This window comes from Aptenodytes patagonicus, chromosome 3 (assembly GCF_965638725.1).
Source record: "Aptenodytes patagonicus chromosome 3, bAptPat1.pri.cur, whole genome shotgun sequence".
In the NCBI taxonomy this organism is placed as follows: Eukaryota; Metazoa; Chordata; class Aves; order Sphenisciformes; family Spheniscidae; genus Aptenodytes; species Aptenodytes patagonicus.
The window spans coordinates 29097878-29116961 of record NC_134951.1 but is presented as its reverse complement, the minus strand read 5'-3'; the positions used below and the strand labels follow the sequence as shown (position 1 = coordinate 29116961).

General features: G+C 40.3%; 1 protein-coding gene across 1 annotated transcript in view; it reads left to right on the top strand.

Annotated features, from left to right (window-relative positions):
• The first annotated feature begins 16065 nt into the window (after nt 1–16065).
• Nucleotides 16066–19084, top strand: part of HMGCLL1 (3-hydroxy-3-methylglutaryl-CoA lyase like 1) — an 83376-nt gene continuing 80357 nt past the window's right edge. Inside the window, exon 1 of the mRNA XM_076332963.1 lies at nt 16066–16197. Coding sequence (XP_076189078.1) covers nt 16081–16197 — 117 coding nt within the window. The 5' untranslated portion in view covers nt 16066–16080. The remainder of the gene's footprint in view (nt 16198–19084) is intronic.

The following is a 19084-nucleotide window of genomic DNA, read 5'->3' as shown; positions in this document are numbered from 1 at the left end:
GATAACTGTTTTAAAGGGCACTTGAATTCAGTGTCCTTTGTAGCATACTGTTCTGTGTCTGTTTAAGAGGTGTTCCATGTGCTTTTGGCAGATGATATTTCCAGCCATTCTGAAATGTTTAAAAAGGCCAGTTTTCTGATCTGCCTGCTGCTGTATATGCTGTAATTCAAGTTCAGGCTTTTGTAGTTATGGATAAATTCAGTATTTTAGATTTTCTTTGCTGTGAAAATAATAACCAAAATAAAATACCCCTCCAAAGTACAAATAGTGGAGGAAAAAATATAAAAATATAGGTTTAATATTTTTATAGTTTATCTTTTTATGTTTGGAAGACTTCATTTTGTTTCTTTTTGACACTGCTGGGAGCCAACAAAATCAGTTCTCACTGTAGCAACATGGGATGCGTCAGGCCCAGAATATATCATTGCAAAAGAACAACATCATTAATTGTTGGGTAAACAAAAACACTGGGGATGATTCTCAGAATGAGAAGATCGAATCTTTATGAGCTTATAGATTTCGACACTCCCCACTGCCACATGGAAGACACAATCAAGACAGAAAAGCTGTTTCACCTTGCTGCATCATGCAAAATATATAGCTGAATAAGTAAGATGGCGTGGTATATATGGATGCCCTTTCTTTCCTTTCTGTTTTGCTCATTAGAAAATAAAAACAGAAGCTGTTGTGACAGAGCATGGGACAGAGCTTACAATTCGGAGGGCCTGGAGCTGCTTATCTTTATGTTATCCTTAAATCACTGCTACTTGTTAGGCAATTATAGCAGACACACAGCCATTCTAGAGAGGCACAGGTCACAGTCCCATACATCTGCCAATGCCATACAAAACATGTATCATCTCTTATTTCATATCTGTTAGCCTCATACAAATGTCTCATTAACTACAGTGCTTAAAGATATCGGGCATCCATGTTTATGAACCTGAATCACTGCCCAAATGAACTAATTGTGAAGATAAGAGAAACTGTTCTTTGCAAATATTTATAAAGGATGGTTCACTGGTTATGTCTGGTGCTGCTTTCATGAGTAAACAAGTACCCTGTGTGTAATTTAGATATAGTAGATGTAGATACATCAATATTTAAATACTGGTAGAAATATATGTGAATGCTGTGCAAGTTCATGTCTCAACATTAATAATAAAAGATACATCTCAACATGTGTGTGCGTGTGTGTGTGTACGCGTGCATGTGCACAGTGTTCTCCCTAGAAAATATATTCTTGGAAATCCTAATCTAGTACGTTTTCACATATATAGAGAAGGAACTATTTCTTCCAACTTAGCATACATTATTAATATGCATTACACATCACTCTTCAACTCATATGCTTGTAGAATCCAATTGGAATCAATAGGTATCCTTTCCATGTAGGAACTGCTACATTTATTTAGATTTCTAAATTTACATTAACCAAGGTAGCTAACGCTTTTTTTAGTGTAACATAGCATTGTTCTATAGAACAAAATGGTAATAACACTGAATCTGCTCAGACACTGGAGGTGTTGAGGGACCTATGGACTCGGGGCTTTTAAGGTTCAATAGCTTTCACATAAAGTTGGCATATAGCATATCAGGCTGTTCACTCAAGCACTGTTATTTTGGGTAATCAGACCTGATGACATAATGAAATGCCTTTCTTTTTGCCTTGTACAGCTCCTCATTTTAAAATATTATATGTCTTAAGTTAAGAGTGCTCAGCACCTCACAAAAGAGAGTCCTTAAGCAGCACAGTCATACAGTTGTATTTCATTATGCTAACATTAAACATAAACTTTTTAGACTTGGTATCAATTTTATATGTTCACATGTTATGGTAGTTTGCTGTTTTCAGGTTTGTGCTTTTGCTTCACAGTAAGAGGCCAGTTTACAATATTGCACAACTGGCTGCACCTTAGTAAAAAGAAATGTATTACAGACGTGCTAAGCAACCATCCCAGTATTGCTTTCCCATTGCACTTTGTTTCTGATCTGCCACACCAGGGTTATTACAGGCCTGAGCCTCTCCAGAGCAAAGCCTGCCAAATGTGCTGAGCTCTGTCAAACTTGTGTGGCGAGTCTCTGAAGTACTCATCTGATGTGAGGGAGGGTTCATCCATAGGGAGGCTTTCGCCTAAACAAAATGGATCAAATTGAAAATGGTTGTAATTTTGAGCATAAATTGTACATCAAATAACAGAATTGCAGTTTACCTGTCATTTTTTCACAAGGAAAATATGCCTAAGCGGTATTTTGCTGAGAAATACATAAGTAGACTTTAAATAGAAAAGGGAATGCTTGCTTTAAAGGAAGACTGGTGCTTTATTTGAGAAAATATACTTTATCATTAAGATTAATATAGGTATCCAAAAGAGTATGTGTCTGCAGAATTCCAGAACGATTTAAAATAGATTCCAGTTGGAGAGCAAGGCCCACTTCAGACCGGTTTCCACACTCTGCAACTTGTGATCAGGGTCTAAAAAGTTTATATCTCAGTGGGAAATGTCCTTTATCTCCTTTCACAGCAGGTGAGTCTGTCAAAGGTGAAGAATGATAACAAGAAGACTCCTTCCAGCCCACTTTATCTTTTCAGTCTTGTTTTGCTTTATTAAATTTTTTAAACAGTTCATCAGGTTAGTCACCAAGCTTTATTCTCTCTTACTGCACTAATTTTAAAATTATACTATTTTGTCTGCAGGAATAATGAGAAAAAGTCATTGGGGATCAGCTGTGGATATATGGCCCCTCCTTTACTCATGCTCTCGTGGGGCGGATTAGTCATGTGTTGGTTTAACACATCCCTACAGGCAATGTCTTATTGCTTAAGGTTCAGAAATATGAATAATAAAACTAGACCATAAGCTATTTAGCTTGCTAGAAATTAAATTTAACAGCTTCAGCTCATGAATCCAGCTGTAAAAGTACATACAAGGCATTAAATTAACAGGAACACATGGAAATCTACAGGATCATATTCCAGAGGAACCAAGTTTTGTGTTTGTCTTACCAGATAATCTGGTAAGACTAGACAAAACAGATTTCTTATTTTTCTAACATTAAACTTCTCATTCCACTAACAAAATCCTTCTTTGAAGAAACTTTACTGCTGCAGAACAATACTCATAACCCTGACTTGTCCTTCTCTCATAAAAACACCAAACCTCTCAACTAGTAAACTTCCTTGTCCCTGTAGCAAAAAATTGATATACTTAGGAAGGATTAATGTGCCCAAGGGATTATCTGTTTTTTTTTTCCAAATATACTGAATAATCCCACTAAAGATATTGCATCTACCTACAAACTTCTTGTGCATATTCTTAGACCATCACAGTCACAGCAGTGCTTCTAGTGTTAGTATTTGAGAATATATCCATATAAACAAAAATTAATGACTAAAATCTTGCATGTCAAGAACAAACTCCAGTCCAAAGGGAGTTTATTTTTTTCCAAAGTAGAGACATTTCTGTTGTTACTGATTCTATATAGAAAGCATTCAAACACTGCAGTAATAGGCAGCAGCATAAAATCCCAGGGTAGATACCAGGGGTTTCACTGATATCATTGTAAGATATATTTGAGCCTTCTGTGGCAGAAGACGTTTCATGTAGGAAATTCCTGTGTTAAATGCTATAACTGCTCTTAAGACAGTGATAAGTGAGGAAGTATGGGTGACAGTGTAGTGTGCTTCATAGAAAGGTGAGTTTTGCATCTATTATGAATATGTCAGTAAGGACATATTGGGGTAGGCCAGATTAAGAGCAAAAGCAAACATCTGGCAACTTGTCTTCCTCCAGACCCTACACGCAACACCTGCACAAAGGCCAAATACTTTGTCATTACACAGGGTTTCAGGATTTCTTATTGTATGAGGAAAATAAAGTGCTTTTTCTCCCTTGGGGCAAATCCTAATTCTGCTTCTGAGGCCAAGATGACTCCTTCTTCATTGCAATTGTGTTTTGGCGGCACAAGCCAGGACAACAGACTTTGACAGTACATCTCTGTGCAGACCAGTGCACCAGTAATGGCTAAGAATGGGAGCCAGGCGAATGACCAGCTGCTAGCCAGCTCTCTTCCTTCTGCAGAGTACTGAGTGACACCAGGAATAGGATGTTCTGCTTACTTATCCCACAGCCCCCCCAAAAGATGAACTGCTATCAAAGTCTTGGGTCATATCTTGTATGAAGTCAGTTGTCCCTTGTTGCCCAGATATTCTTTATATAATTACTGCTAGGCAGCCTTTTTAGGAGAAAGTTGATTTCATCACAGCCACATATCCATCAACTTTATTGTCTTCTGACATCATCCCTCATGCCCCAATACTACTGTTGCTAGGTGACATGCTACCTATTGTGAAATCACAGCTGAGTAAGTGTTGTTCAAGTTATCACGGTTACTGTCTTTTCAGCTATTGTATATGGCCTTATCTTTTGTAGTGGTAGAGATGGAAGGGCTTAGTTATGGCACTATAAAAGGGAGCAATTAAGTCTTCCTTTAAAATTATGACCTGATTGTTATTCATATTAAAAACAAAACATCGCATATTGGTGCACACGATGTGTTTTGTTTACATCAGAGGTATGTATTAAGATACCTCTTTATGTACATATTAAGATACAACTACACCAGGTGTAAGGTCTAGCTAGTAAGTAACCTGTCTCAGGATCTGCAATCCATCAGTTATTATAAGAAATCAGACAGTGACAAATAATTAAATCTGCTTCTAAGTAAAACTCTCAAATTCCACCTAGTGTCAACTGGGTAAATACTTGTTATATTTTTTAACCTTTCTTTTATAGCTGTCTTTTCATGCATATGGACACTAGTCCCTCTTAGAATTCTTTAAGCTCTTAGCTTCCATGATATCTTATGCAAAGATAATAACCCCTACTAGTTAAGAATTGCCTAAATATGTACTGAAATAAGAATATTTTTACCAGTTTGAAATGTTCTGCCTGCCATGAAATTCATCCTTGTTTTTATGCTATAAGGGAAAAATGTGACATACTCAATTTTAACCTTAGTTAAAAAGTCATACTTTTCTGATTTGTCATGATGACATGTGTTAAGAATCAAAGGAATCATTTGCTTTCTTAATGGTATGGGAATATAATTTGCAGTTTGTTTTTAAAAGCTGAATCACTGTTTTCAGATATCATTCCTCAGGAAATAAGTTTTCAATTATATCTCCCTCCCCTTTTTCTCTCAGACTAGCTACACAATCTATTTAAGCAAGATATATTATTTTTTTTTTCATAAAGATATCTCTCAAACACCTTCTTTCCTAAGTCTCCATTTTTGTTGGAATTGCTTATGTAATGTGTAGAATAATAGGCCGCTTATTTTAATGATGCCCAGTTAATCCTGAATGTGCATCTCATTGATTGTTGACTTCCTTCACCCTCACTTTGATTTGTGCTTTGAAAAGCCCAAATCATTGGTGTTATTCATAAAGACTGTTAAGGCAGTAAAAATTTTATATTACTGTAATGCTTTAATTAATTCTTGTATTCCATGTCTGTATATAGTACCAGCTGCACAATAGTTCATGACAGTGCATTCCAGATAAACCACATTTTGAATATAATACAGTAATTACCACCCTTAACCGACCATTTATGCTTCTACAGAAGGATCCCAAATCTGCCTGGGCAGACTAGAGGATTAATAAGAATAAGGGTGGTGAATTATTCATCATGCAGTGAATCTGCTCCTTAATTTAGCTGATTGCTTCACATTTTCCAGAAGAAAATACACTTCAACGGTTTTTGCCTTTTCCATACAACTCTTTTCTGGGTGGAGTCTTCATCAGTGTTAAAATTTTGTTCCTTCTGGTTAGAATTTTCCTTCCAGCTTTGGAGACCCCACCTATTCCTCTGCTCCTAGAGCCTGACTTTGATCTCCCTTCCATTTAAGAAGGGCTCATCTTATTCCCTTTGTACTGTATCACTGTTCAAATGCCATAGCAATGATTCACTCAGATATCTAACCATGACAAAGATTATTTCTTGGTTTTCTTAAAAGGTTTTCAGCAATGCATGCACTTCTTCATAGTTAATATGCTAATTCATAAAATCTAGTCACGACACAGATAAACAGAGAACAGCAAGAGATCCTGTACTCTGCCTACTGCATTTTTGTAGCTGTTTCTGTCTAAAAGAAACAGGGCTGGCTATTTTGTATCATTTTTGTCAACAAAAGGCTTTTAAAAGCTGCTTATTTTCTGATTACCTTTCCCTTCCGATATTCTGCTCTCTTTTGTCATTCTGATAAATTGGGATAGGAGCCGTATTTTATTTTACGTCTGGATACAGTCAAGCTCAAGACAAACGTGCAAGTATCGTTATATTTTCATATGTTCATAATTAGCATCTTATACGCGTTAGCTGAATGATCTCTTGCTGGAAATCATTGTTTTAGTAGAAACAAAATAGTCCACAGGTACAACCGAATTCCTTTAGAACTAGCATTCTGTGAATTAGCATTCTGCAAACTTTCTATCCATACTATAAAAAACATATGAATCAGATGTGTAATTTGATGCGCAGCATCCGGTCCGTGATGGTAGCCAGGACCAGATGTTTTACACAAAGGTGCAAAAAACCCTTACAGTAGGCAGATGTTGGATTATTTCTCTATTAAGGAGGTCTCATCCCAAGCCCTAATACTTAGAGACTGTCTGAAGCCCTAAAGGATGAAGTTTTATTTTCATTCCAGAACTCTTCTTTAGTGTCTCACTAAGTTTTGCTCTTTGAGAGTGTTTGTTGTGGAGCAGTGGCAAGAATTGAGTTGTGTGGGCTCCAGATGTAGGTTCAGTGTTGTTTCCCATGCTGGAGCAACATGCAAGAGCAAAATCTGCTCAGAGCAACTGGAATATTAAACTGCTTAGCTGTTAGCCCCTGGCAAACATAAAGGAGCAAAACATAGCTAGAAAATTACATTTCTCAACATTTTAGAAATTAAATCAATATTCACCGGGACAACAGAGGACATGTTCCTGACTCCAGGCTATCCTGCTGCTAAACTCCAAATTCTTGCTACAAGACATGGAGATGTCCGTGCTTTTAGAAATAGTTGGGCATACTTTTGTAATGGAAAAGCTTTGGCAAGTTAAATATAGTCGTTGCTACTTCAGGCACAGATGTACCATGGGTAAACAGCACTGTGTTTACAATGGGAACACAAGTTCATTGTCTCACGAACATGTGTGGTGACAACACTAGGGCAAGGAGCAGGAAATGGATGTTAATGAGGCTGAAGAGCCAAAGCCTCTCTGGGACCAATTGCGAAAGAAAGTTAAAGCTTCCCTTCCTGGCTATCATGCACTGGAGCAGTCCTACTGCCTCTATGGCTACAACGCTGCCTCTCCTGTGTTGGGTCTTCTGGTGCCCTATGGTGACCTGTCCCCCTTTGTTCCTGTTCCTCCAAAGAGGAGTATAAGAACTCAAACTACCTCCATTAACACTACGGTACCTTACATCTGTGATGGCTCTCTCCTTGAGCTCTGAATTACAAATCTGATTTATAATAGTTGAAGCATTGGGTCAAAGTATGTTCCTTAACATGGTATGAAACACCTCAAAAATTTTAATGGAAGTTCTGTATGTGTGGAAGAGGAAAAAAGCTTTTTACAAAAATAATAAAGAATAGTTTTTAAGTCCAAAAGCCTATTTACCTGTTGTCCTCAAGGGAAACTATAGATCTTTAAGCATCTCTCTGCACTAGGACCAGCAAACTTAAAGGTCAAAGAAAAGTCAGTACGGTAACACTAATATATTACTGTAGAACATAAAGAAATATTCTATGCATTGTTTTTAATTCCTTATTACTCAAATTCCTGGCTGTACAGTGATCCAGTGTCAACATTTGGTTTGGCATTTAGGATTGTCTCCTAGGAAATGGGAAGTGTGGGTTCAATACTCTGAAGGCTTCTCAAACTCTGAGCCAGGAACTTCATGGCTATTCCTCTGTGCTTGATGTTTCCTACTGGCCAGAATTCAGGGGCTACCTGTTCAACATGTGGGCATACTGCACTGCCTAGAAGACACACCAAAGCTTCCTTCATTGCAGTGGAGAAGAAAGTCTGTAGCTAAGCTGCTCCAAATAACTCCCTGAGGGTGATGCGGACACCTAGCTCTCCCCACTGACTCTGCAGAAAAATGCAGCTTAGGCAGCCTAAATCTCTCTAAAGGCTCATAAATGCTGCAATGCCTAATTTAAATGCCTAAAGTAGGAGGTTTGACTAGAGCTGCCCATACCTATTTGAATTGTCTGCAGTCTCCTGCAGATAGACTGTTGTATCTGTTTGCTGTGGGTTAACCCCGGTAGGCAGCTCAGCGCCACACAGCCGCTCGCTCACTCCACCCCAGTGGGATGGGGGAGAGAATCACAAGGGTAAAAGTGAGAAAACCCGTGGGTTGAGATAAAGACAGTTTAATGGGTAAAGCCAAGCTGTGCGTGCAAGCAAGGCAAAATAAGGAATTACCTCACTACTTCCCATCGGCAGGCAGGTATTTAGCCATTTCCAGGAAAGCAGGGCTTCATCACATGTAGCTGTTACTTGGGAAGACAAGCACCATGACCCTGAATGTCCCCCCTTTCCTCCTTCTTTCCCCCAGCTTTTATTGCTAAGCATGACACCACGTGGCATGGGATATCCCTTTGGTCAGCTGGGGTCAGCTGTCCCAGCTATGTCCCCTCCTAACTTCTTGTCCGCCCCCAGCCTACTCGCTGGGAGGACATAGTGAGCAACAGAGAAGGCCTCGATGCTGCTCAGCAATAGCTAAAACATGGGTGTGTTATCAACACTGTTTTCATCACAGCACCATACCCACTGCTATGAAGAAAATTAACCCCATCCCAGCCAAAACCAGTACCCTGTTGCACTAGGCCCACACTGTCACATTTCAAAGCCGTTCTTTGCAATCAGAAAGATGAGAAGATTGCTAATTTTCTTAAGAAAATTGTTAATTCTTTTGTTGTCCCATAATTCTATGAGCTGACACATAGATCTTAAACCCCTCAGATCTACTACATGAAACAAATCCCTTCTTGTCCTGGTATACAAACATCTGCTTGTGCTTTAAATTGACGAAAGAAATCATTAAGGGTAGGGTGGAATGGTTGATACTGCAAATGACATTCTTGTTATGAAAAAGAAGAATATTGTTCTCTTTCACAGAATTTTGCTTAGGCAACACTGTGGGTCCCTAAAGGTAACAACAATAACATGTTCTGCTTCACAATATGGGATCAGTATTTTCATTTAAAGGTATTATTGTTTTTTTTTTCCCCAGATGAAGCTTACAGATATATTTTTATTTGAGATGCTGTGGACTCAAGAAAGTGTTTATTATTGCAACTGTAACATGAAGTAGTGCACATTAATTTTTATGTGATTACGTCTTGTATTAGTGATGAAGATATAGAAAGTAGGTGTAAAAAACCTAGAGTTTTTCCAAATGTTTTACTTTATCGTGGTATTGCTACCATTATGCTGAAAAGGGAATCTCTGAATGTCGATACCATTCCAGTATTTCCTATGTCAGCCTTTCCTCTAGAGTTACAGTATTCATTTGCTTGGTTCAGTCTTTGCTAGCGAAGCCAAAAAACACAATCCTTTGTCCAAACTTATGCATGCTACCAAAAAGGATTTTAGATCACAGGACACCGCTGAAAACTGCAATCTGACTCTGAAGTTAAATACAAACAGAAATGGAAGAAATAAATGATGCACACATTTACTTGATGATCTCAGATTACTTTGTATTATGGTGCATGTGATATTTGTTTTTATTCCACATTACACACTATTTCAATTTATTTTTCATTATTTAGTAGTATTTTGTCCAAAAGTTTTTGCTATGTTGATAATTTAACAACTGCATTCAGTTATCGTGGATATGCATTTTAATTATGCATTGTTTAGGCAAAATGATATGAAGTAAACTGAAAAACATCAAACTGCCATATTAAACACGAGCAGACTACCTTGGCAAGCACATCCTTTATGTGCAAATATAAACTTTGCTTTGTCTGTTCAGTAATACCTCTGCCTTTTTTAGTGTTTCGTTGCCAAATTAGGCAAGTTTATACCGCACCAGAAGACTTCCTCTCCATTTATTTTTGGTCCTAGTTTGAGTAATGTTGATGACAGAAAAAATAGAAAACTTATAGTGACAGACAGGTCACTATGCTAGAAATTAAACTGTTACTGTTGGTCTGGAACAATTTAATGCCAGAGACACAGCAGTTGAGTACCCCAAGTCATTTTTAAAGGACAGTTATATGGCAAATGCTTATAAAAAAATTTCAAACACTTATTCCTGGTATGCCCACAAAATATTTTTTGTACATTAACTTAGTAATTAGAAGAATAAAACCAAAAAGAACAGAGAAATCTAACTTTTGGATTCATATCATCTACATATATTTGTGCTTTATTAGATAATGCCTAATTCATTTTCACTTGCTGGAAAAGTTTGAAATAGAGAAATTGCATATTAGATAATAGTATATTAGACATTAGTATATTAGATCCTAGAGTTTGTAATAAAATCACCAACAAGCAAGCTAGCGACTAATCAATCTCTACTTTTCTTGTGATCTCATTGCCTAAATACATAGTTCCTTGGACTACCTGCGCTTCCCAGAAACACTCCAGTTCTACTCCATCTTCTTCTCTCTCCTTAATGTTGAAACTGCATCCTCCTCTGCCAGAGGGACACACCTGCCTCAAAGCTATTACCACATAACCTTGAACAGATAAAAATTTTCTGCAGTATATAATGAGATTATACATTGATATTTGTAGGTTGCATTTCATTTGTACCTTCCCTTTCAGTCCAATTCCAGCTTCCTTGGTGACCCTTTCTCTGAAGCCATCAACAAGTTTGCTGAGTATACTGGTTTAAGACTTTCCTTGTCTGCACAAGTAGAAATCAGGTATAGAGTTGAATGAAGTCACAGTGTAATGGACTTAATAATGTTGGCTGGAGTGGGACCCATTCGAGTAAATGTAGCTAATGCAGCTATCTACATCTGAGTAGTTACCCTAGGGTCTCTATAGTCAGCGGGGAAACAAAGGCATACATTAGAATATGGTTCATTTGATCTGAAAATACATGTTTTAAATAAATCAGAAGAATTGCTCCCCAAGAGAACACAGAAAAGGTGCAGGTCTTTAACTCTCTTTTCCTCTTTGGAAAGCACTATCCCCAGAATGCAGTGCAGGTACACTTGCCAGGTGGTTATTTTGTGCTGTTTTGGCTAAACTCTGATAAATGCTCTGTACTTGAGAAGAAACGGATATAGCATAAAAGTTGTCCCAGCATCTCCTTATTCAGTAAATATTTCGTAAGGATGATTTATAGTTTCTCTTTGTACTAAGTGATGTAAAGGGGTCATTTGCTGGAAGAGCAAGAAAACTGGCCAGACTGACAATCAATACTGTTTTGTTGGCTCTTAGTAACATAAAGGGAGGAAGGAAATCAGTGGTTACTGCATATTGCACCTTATAATCCATATAAGAAATCACATCAGCATTTATTGGCAGAAAAGACTGGGTAGAGAGGATAGGGAGATACTAACCGCATTTATGTGAAAAACAATGTCATCTGTGTAATGGTGGGCAAAATACTTGCTCTTAAAAGGAAATATTTTCTTAAATATTGTAATAGCACCTTGAAAATCCATTCAGGAATTGGCTCATTGTTTCCCCTGATAATGCCAAGTGGTAGGTCAGGTCACAAGACAAAAAACTTACAGTCTAAACGATGGAGTCAGACAAGAGACACATTTGGTTCATCAGCATTTCTGTCAGTTATGGAAATATCTCAAATGGAAAATGTTATCCGTAAATAAGCACTTTCTGCTATAATTCTCTGCTGTTTTTGACACGCCTCTTAACAACTATATGTAGCGCTGGCACTTTGGAGATCACCCAAAGGGCTGCAGAGTACCATTCTTACCAGTGTAAAAGGCAGTGCCCTTTATAAATATAAAATATCATAGCTTATGGTACATCCCTTTCTTTTATGACTCTGTGTATAGGTGTCTAACTGCTGTGATTATGAAACTAGGTCTAAACTCACAGAATTCCTTCTTTTCCTATTTAATACTGTCTAGTAGTACAAGAGTAAAATTAAAATGTTTCACTTTTTTTGTTTGTGTGTTTTACATTGTGATCTAGTTGGCAAAAAACCTGCCATCTGACTGAATTAGTGAGAGAATAGAAAAGAACAGGATCCAACATCTGGCAAGACGTAACTTGGACTTTCTTCTTGATTGTGTCTGTTTCAAATGCCAGGTGTCTATCACCTGGGGTGTAGTCTTACTTTGGCAAAGTAAATCTATTACTAACTCTCTGAAGAATGCCGTCTCTGAATGATGCCGTTGCTAATGGAACACTGATTTACTGCCACAACTGTAAAGAATCTTTTTTAACATTGTGTTACACTTCCCATCAATTTAGATCAACCAGACCTACCATATGTGAGAAGTTATCTGCATTTTTCTCCAATAAAACTGAAATGATGAAAGCTTTGCGTTCCCTGAGGTATGATCCACTATTGGTAGCCCCATTGTTTTTTCTTTAGCCCTCATCTTCTTTGTCAGGGCTGGAGCATATTATTCCTGCAACGCTTGCCAGAATTCTATGGCTTATTTGTTGTTTGAGACTCACCATATGTGTCTTTGACCCCTGCCTAGTAGGCACCTTGGCTGCTTGCCAGTTTGGCACTTATGATTATCAGCAGTATGAATAGCTCCCTTGCTTCTGATTCTGTCCTTCTTGCTGTCATCAAATCACTCTTTAAACAACTTTCATATTTTCTTTTAGATGCTTGTAAATGATCAACCTATTTTTACCATGCCTTTCTTGGCCAAGGTTTTGTGTCACACTGCAGGAAATTCAACAGCTTGATGTTTCCACTCCTAATGATCTGACTGCCAACTACCTGTGTAATTGCATGGGAACAATAAGCAGTACAGAAACATCTCTCGTGGTAATATTTGAAGTTTCTCTGCATATTACACAAATTTGCCTGTTCTCCCTATCTGGTAGGCTTGATGGCATGACTTTTATGAGAAATTATTTATTTTAGTGAAAAGCATTCCTTTTGATAAACGTTTTAAAACCTTTGACCAGAATACAGTGTGAGCCAATGGCAATGATAGATCCAGAGGAGTATCAGAATGATAAATAGTTTTAAGAGACCAACGGAAAGCCAAAAGCCAGTCACGTGCAATTTCTATTCACTATCCTTATGTAGCACTAAACATATCTGAGTCCTTCCATGTGTTCTAGTAAACTGAAGTTGTTCCAAAATGCCATTGTTGAACAAAAAATATGCAGAATCAAAATAAGGAACAGCACAGGGCATACAAAGGTCCAGACCACGAGAGGCCCATGTGTTGTTGCAGAAAGATCCGCCAGAAGTCTCCATTAGTCTTTATATGATTTTGCAAACATTTCAATCAGTAAATATACTGGCACTACCACTGAAAGTAGACAAGGTTAAACAGCATATCGTACCATATCTACCTTCATGTTAACTAACAAAGTGGGGTGGAGTAAGTTTTTTAGTCCCTGCAAGCAAAGAACACTATCGGCATGTATTATGCCTGCCTAAGAGGCACTCTTCTTGGAGCTACTTTCCCTGCGCTGTCCCAGGTGACTCTTGTTTAGGAATAACAGTTTGGTTTAGCTCTAAAGCTTTTGACACACAGTGCTTTTTCGATAGATAACTTACTGCGTCCTTATCCCAAGAAACATGGGAGTTTCAGATGAATGTGTTTTATTTATATGTCTCTTGATTTTGAAGCAACTGCTTACATAGAATTAGAAGCACCAGTTGAAAAATTCAGTGCTAAATTGGCAAGGGTGAAAAACAAATTCTGATTTCAGGGAGAAAAAAACTATGAGATTTTCAGAACAGAAAAAACGATGAGAAACTGTTGCATGAGAACCCCATTTATTTGGGATTACTTTATAATGTATCCCTGATATATTTTCCTTCTTTGCCCAACAACACTGGGATTTCAGATAAAGATGCTCCTTTTCAGCATGTTTGGTGGCACTCTGAGTCTTAAAGCAGATTTGTGTTAGAAAACGTTCACAGTGGACTTAGCCTGGAAGAGCACATTGAAGCTTTAAGGCCTACAAAAATGGCATTCAATTCTGGCATTATGTTTTTATGGTTATGTTTATAACAACAGTGACAGACAAAGAAACAGTGCTATTAGAAGGGATTTAATGTGGAGAAGATAGCAGTTCGACGGCTAAGCTACCCGCAGAGGGTTATAATGAACCTAATTTCAGAGGCATTTGTAAGAAAGGTGATTAAAGGCAGTATGAAGTTTGACTTCAGTACTGGAGTAACTTGAGAACAGGTCAGGTAGGTAGGAGAGAGAGACAGACATACTCTAACTTCCTCACGATTGGATTTTTCACCCTATTTCCAACTCGCTATGAAATGTATAAAAATGTGCAAAATGTAATGATTTACCTCAATAAAGTGCTTTTCTGTTCACATGTACCAAATCATAGATAAACTGTCTTTCACTGGGAGACAAAAGAGAAAGGCTTGATTTTATGGCCAGTCTTTGTATATTTTATCCCTAGCTTTACAAGTAACAAGACCAAAGCAAGTATCCAGAGTCAGCATTTAATGGAAACTTAGTGGAATTTTGAACTGTGAAAATATAAGAATTCTGAATTCACAAATATTTTACTGGAAGAAGGCAGAAAAGATACTAACTGCCTCAGGTCGCAGTCAGCAGAGAAACCCCCTGGCACTTTTCTGTGGCCAGATTTGAAATTACAGAGATACCCGCCAGTGATATTTTAAAATAAATTTTAAAATAGTATTTGAAATATTTTATTTCTGAAAAGCTGTCATTATCCTTGAAAAACAAAAATTTCCCAGCCAATCAATCAGCATCCAGTTTTGGTTTACAACGGCACTCAGAAATGGGGAGGGTTTTGGATGCACAGAACAGCAAGCTTGAAATGCAAAACAGCAAAAGAAAAACACGGTGCTTTGAGAGCACCACGTCTGTCTGTGAACGACTGAAACAGACACTTGGCTGTAAACCTGATAATCCTTTGCAGAAAATGACCGAGGGAAAGGTTAGCGAATTTAACAAAAAATCCCCAATACCCCGAAAAAGGAATGATCCAAGGAATGCATACGGTATTTCGCTTGAGAGTAGTTTGGAAAGTTGGCTGACACGCTGAATGCTGAAGGAGATGACAAAATATAACCTGCTGCTTCTGAGAGCGCTGTTAAAACCTGAGGAGTATTCCGTTTGCTATGTTCTAAGTTTCTGCTACCCAAATGAAAAGCATAAATGCAAGCGTGTGCATAAAGCCTCTTGTCAAAGACCTGCTGCCACCTGAACGGCCGAGTGAGCAGGACAGGTTTTATTCCGCATCCTTTGCGCAGCCCCAGGATCCCGAACAGGGCTCGGTGTCGAAGCAGCCGTGTCTCTTATCCTCGCCCCTCTCTTTCCCCTCAAGCCTTCTGCCAAAAGCATTTAAAGCCCAGGCTGGGCCCCATTTCCCCCGGGCGTGCGGAGTGTCAGGAGGGATGTGGGGCAGGACGGCTGGCTGTCCCCATGCTCGTGCCTCCCTCCCCCAGCTCTAGGCCCGCCAGGTCCCCGAGTCTCCTCAGAGGTTTCTCCCCCACCCGCGCCCCGCAGTGGCAGGCTGCTGTGGCGCTGGCCGAGCCCGCAGCAAACGCGGGCAGCCACCGCCGGGGCTCCTCTGCCGGGCGCCCTCAGCGCCCGGGAGGGTGAGAAGAGATGGCAGCCCCGCGGCCGTCTCCGGCTGGCGGCGGTTGGCAGGTCGGCGGGCTGAGGCGGTTGCCGCAGCAGCCGCGGGAGGGGGCACGGCGGGAATGCCGGCGCGGCGGGCTCCCGCGCTCCGCCAATCACAGGCGCTGCTCGGGGCCGGGCTGCGGCCAGTGTCTGCGGCGGGGGCTGCGGCGGGCGCGGGGCCGGCGGGGCTCCCGCTAGGACGGGAGGCTGCGCCGACCTTGCGGCTGGCTGCCGAGCGCCCGGCGAGCGCCCCGCCGCCTCGCCATGGGCACGGTGCCGTCGGCGCTGAAGCACTGCCTCAGCTACCAGCACCTCCTCAAGGAGCAGCTGTGGATCGGCGAGCCGGCCGCGCCGCCGCCTGCGGCTCCGCACCCCGGGCAGGTATCGCCGGGCGGGGGTGAAGGGATGGGATGGTGCCGGCCCTGCGAGGCGCGGCCGCCGCCAGGGGGAGGCCGGGGCCCGCCGGGCGCGGGGGGCCTCCGCCTCCGCCCCCTCGCCGCCGCCTCGCCCCCTCGCCGCCGCCGCCTCGCCCCCTCACGCACGTACCCTGCGTCCCTGCTGCCCCCTGCCTGCTGCCTGCGCTCGGCCCTCGCCCCCCTCGCTGCCCGCCGCGACGGCCCTCCCGTCGGCCACCGCCGAGTGTAAGGGCGTGCACGGAGGAGTGGGGGCCTCTCTCTCATCCCCACACGCCGCTGGGCCTTTCCTGGTCAATATTTCAGAATACAGGCGGTTTTAAACCATCTGACTGGTAGTGCACACACAGGTGGGCGTCTCTAGTGGCGCTGGGGGCACGGATGAGACAGTGATAAAGAAATCCACTCATCTGTGGTCTCCTCCCCCGTTATAATCCACTGTGTGAAAAGTCATAAAATTGTAGGGTGACACATAGTTTGGCGAGTCCACAGTATCGCCCTTGCTCCCCGGAGTTTGTATTTCTCAAAGGAGTGTGGTGGGCCCGTCTGCTGTCAGGTGGAGAGTCACTAGAGCCATAAGGGTGCGGAGGCTGAGCCGTCAACTCCTCTGGAGCAGCTGTACCCTTCTTTTGGCCTGGGGTGCTCAGACTACCGATGGGATTGTCATGGAGGGATGAGTGAATGTGGTTGCTCACCCTCCTGTCTGTCAGCTAGGAACAGGTGTGAAGAGTGGCTGGAGATAGTGGGGAGTGGGAGAGGAAGTTAGATGAGGAGACACGTGGGCAGGCGGCCAGATGAAGACCGCAGGCCGTGACTGTCCTAATCATGGCTTTGGAAGGAAAGAAATGAAGGAAAGGGAGAGCTACCAGTGGCTTTTAGGGAGAGGCTGCATAAATCAGGAAGGACATTGGAGGAAGATGTCAATATGAAGTACTCAAAGAAGGAAATAATTCTGAGCATGACATTGCTTTTACTATAACAACACACTTATTGTTGGGGCATATTGTGTCTGAACTGTCATTCATTCCAAGTCTAACTCCAGTAATCAGTCGGTGCTTCAAACATTTAAAAACATGAGCCAAGCCTAGAACAAAATTGGTTTCAAAATCATGTCTTAAAAAAAATGCGCTGCTTGTTCATTGCATCCTTCTTCTGTTTTCTACACCTTTCAGATATACCGGGGGTACATCTTCCATTTTTCTCCACTGTCTGGAAGTGAAATTTAATTATTAGGTAGCAATGTAACTTCAGAGGTGGGGAGATCATGAAAAATACAATGTTCTGAGTGCTATGAAAGCTGGCAGCATTATAATTTTGCTTCAGATGATCTGGGCTTGATATCTCAAAAGCTACATATATGGAATACACAAAGCAATACTGTTGTGAGCACAGAGCTTTGTATAGGTAAGGTCTATCCAGCTTCCACCTATCACAATTCCCTGAGAATAGTGTCTATCCAGCATTGATTTTTGGGGAAAAAATCAAACATAATTCCTTCAGTTGTTTCTATAAAAGTGGAAAAATGTTTTCGTACTGTAAAATGAAATAAAATAGAATGAAAGGACTTTTATGTATTAGGCAAGAAGCAAAGCACTATAATCCTCTTCGTATGCCCTTGCTACATTTTGGTGGATCATTGTTTTTCAAAGGATGTGAATGTATTTTAAAAATTCCTTCAAAATACCTTGATATACCACTTGATTGCATCAGTCTCTGCCCCCTATCAGACAAAGCATCTGAAAGGTTCAAGGGTTTTTGCAACAGAGAGGGTTTGAAGTCAGACAAGCAATAATATCTTCCCAGAAAATCGTAGAGGGAAAAAAAAAAGGTTTCTTTATTGTAATGGATGCCTGTAACTTTTGCTTCATTTTTGCAGTGCTCTTCTTTCATTTTCATCACCATTTTTCTTCCTTCAAGGATACAGAAAGATGTCTTCCTCAGTAAACAGCAAACATGAGAATTTGCTGCTTATCTTCCCTGTGCACATTGATGTGATTGTAAGCTGCACAGTCTACTGAGCCCATTGACTCTAATTAAGTCCGGAGTTGGTCGCTGTTAATGTTTTAACATTTGCTTCTGCATTACCTCGCTGTGATTTTTATTAGATGATTTTAATACATTAATCTGTTCAAATTTCCATTTTCCTCACATGGATGCTTAAACAACCCATAAAGGTTTTCCTTATGCTTGAGTGCATTCTGTACCAAACCTATTCAAGAAAAAACATGTTCCTCTTTATGTGATCCAGAAACCATACTAGCTCAAGTGATGGTTGTAAAAAGTGGTTTTTTTTGTTTTGACCAGTGTATGCAAGACAGTTAGGGGGGCACCACTGTAATCACATTTATGTGGGTACACTGAGAAATAAAACAGGGTAAGGGGTTTAAGGTGCAAGAACAGTTTCCCAGAAATAATTTAGTGCTTTCATGGCTGATAAAAATAAGTAGTTGATTTTCTTGCTGAAATCTTTCAACAGTTTTTCAGGATTTTTCTTTAAACACAAAGTAGAATGCAGGTGTTATTAGAGTGTTGCTACCAGGGCTTTTGTAAAACTAAAATAATTCAATTTTGTCTAAAAAATCCCAAATATCTAAAAGTTTGGTTATATTCTGTGCTGATTAATTTGTAAGGGTCCAGGTTTAACCACTTGGAGCTGTATCGGAGGCAAAATAATAGGTCCTAGAGTGTGTAGTGGGATGTCTTAGTCTTTGTTTTCCCTTAATTTTCCTGTTTCACTTAGCCAACAATTTTGTAGTATTTTTACAATTGTATTTGACTTTAAAACATAGCATTGCTTGAGGAGCAAAGTTATTGAAAAGGAGAGGTGGAAAGCAAAAGGTAATTGGGCTAATGGC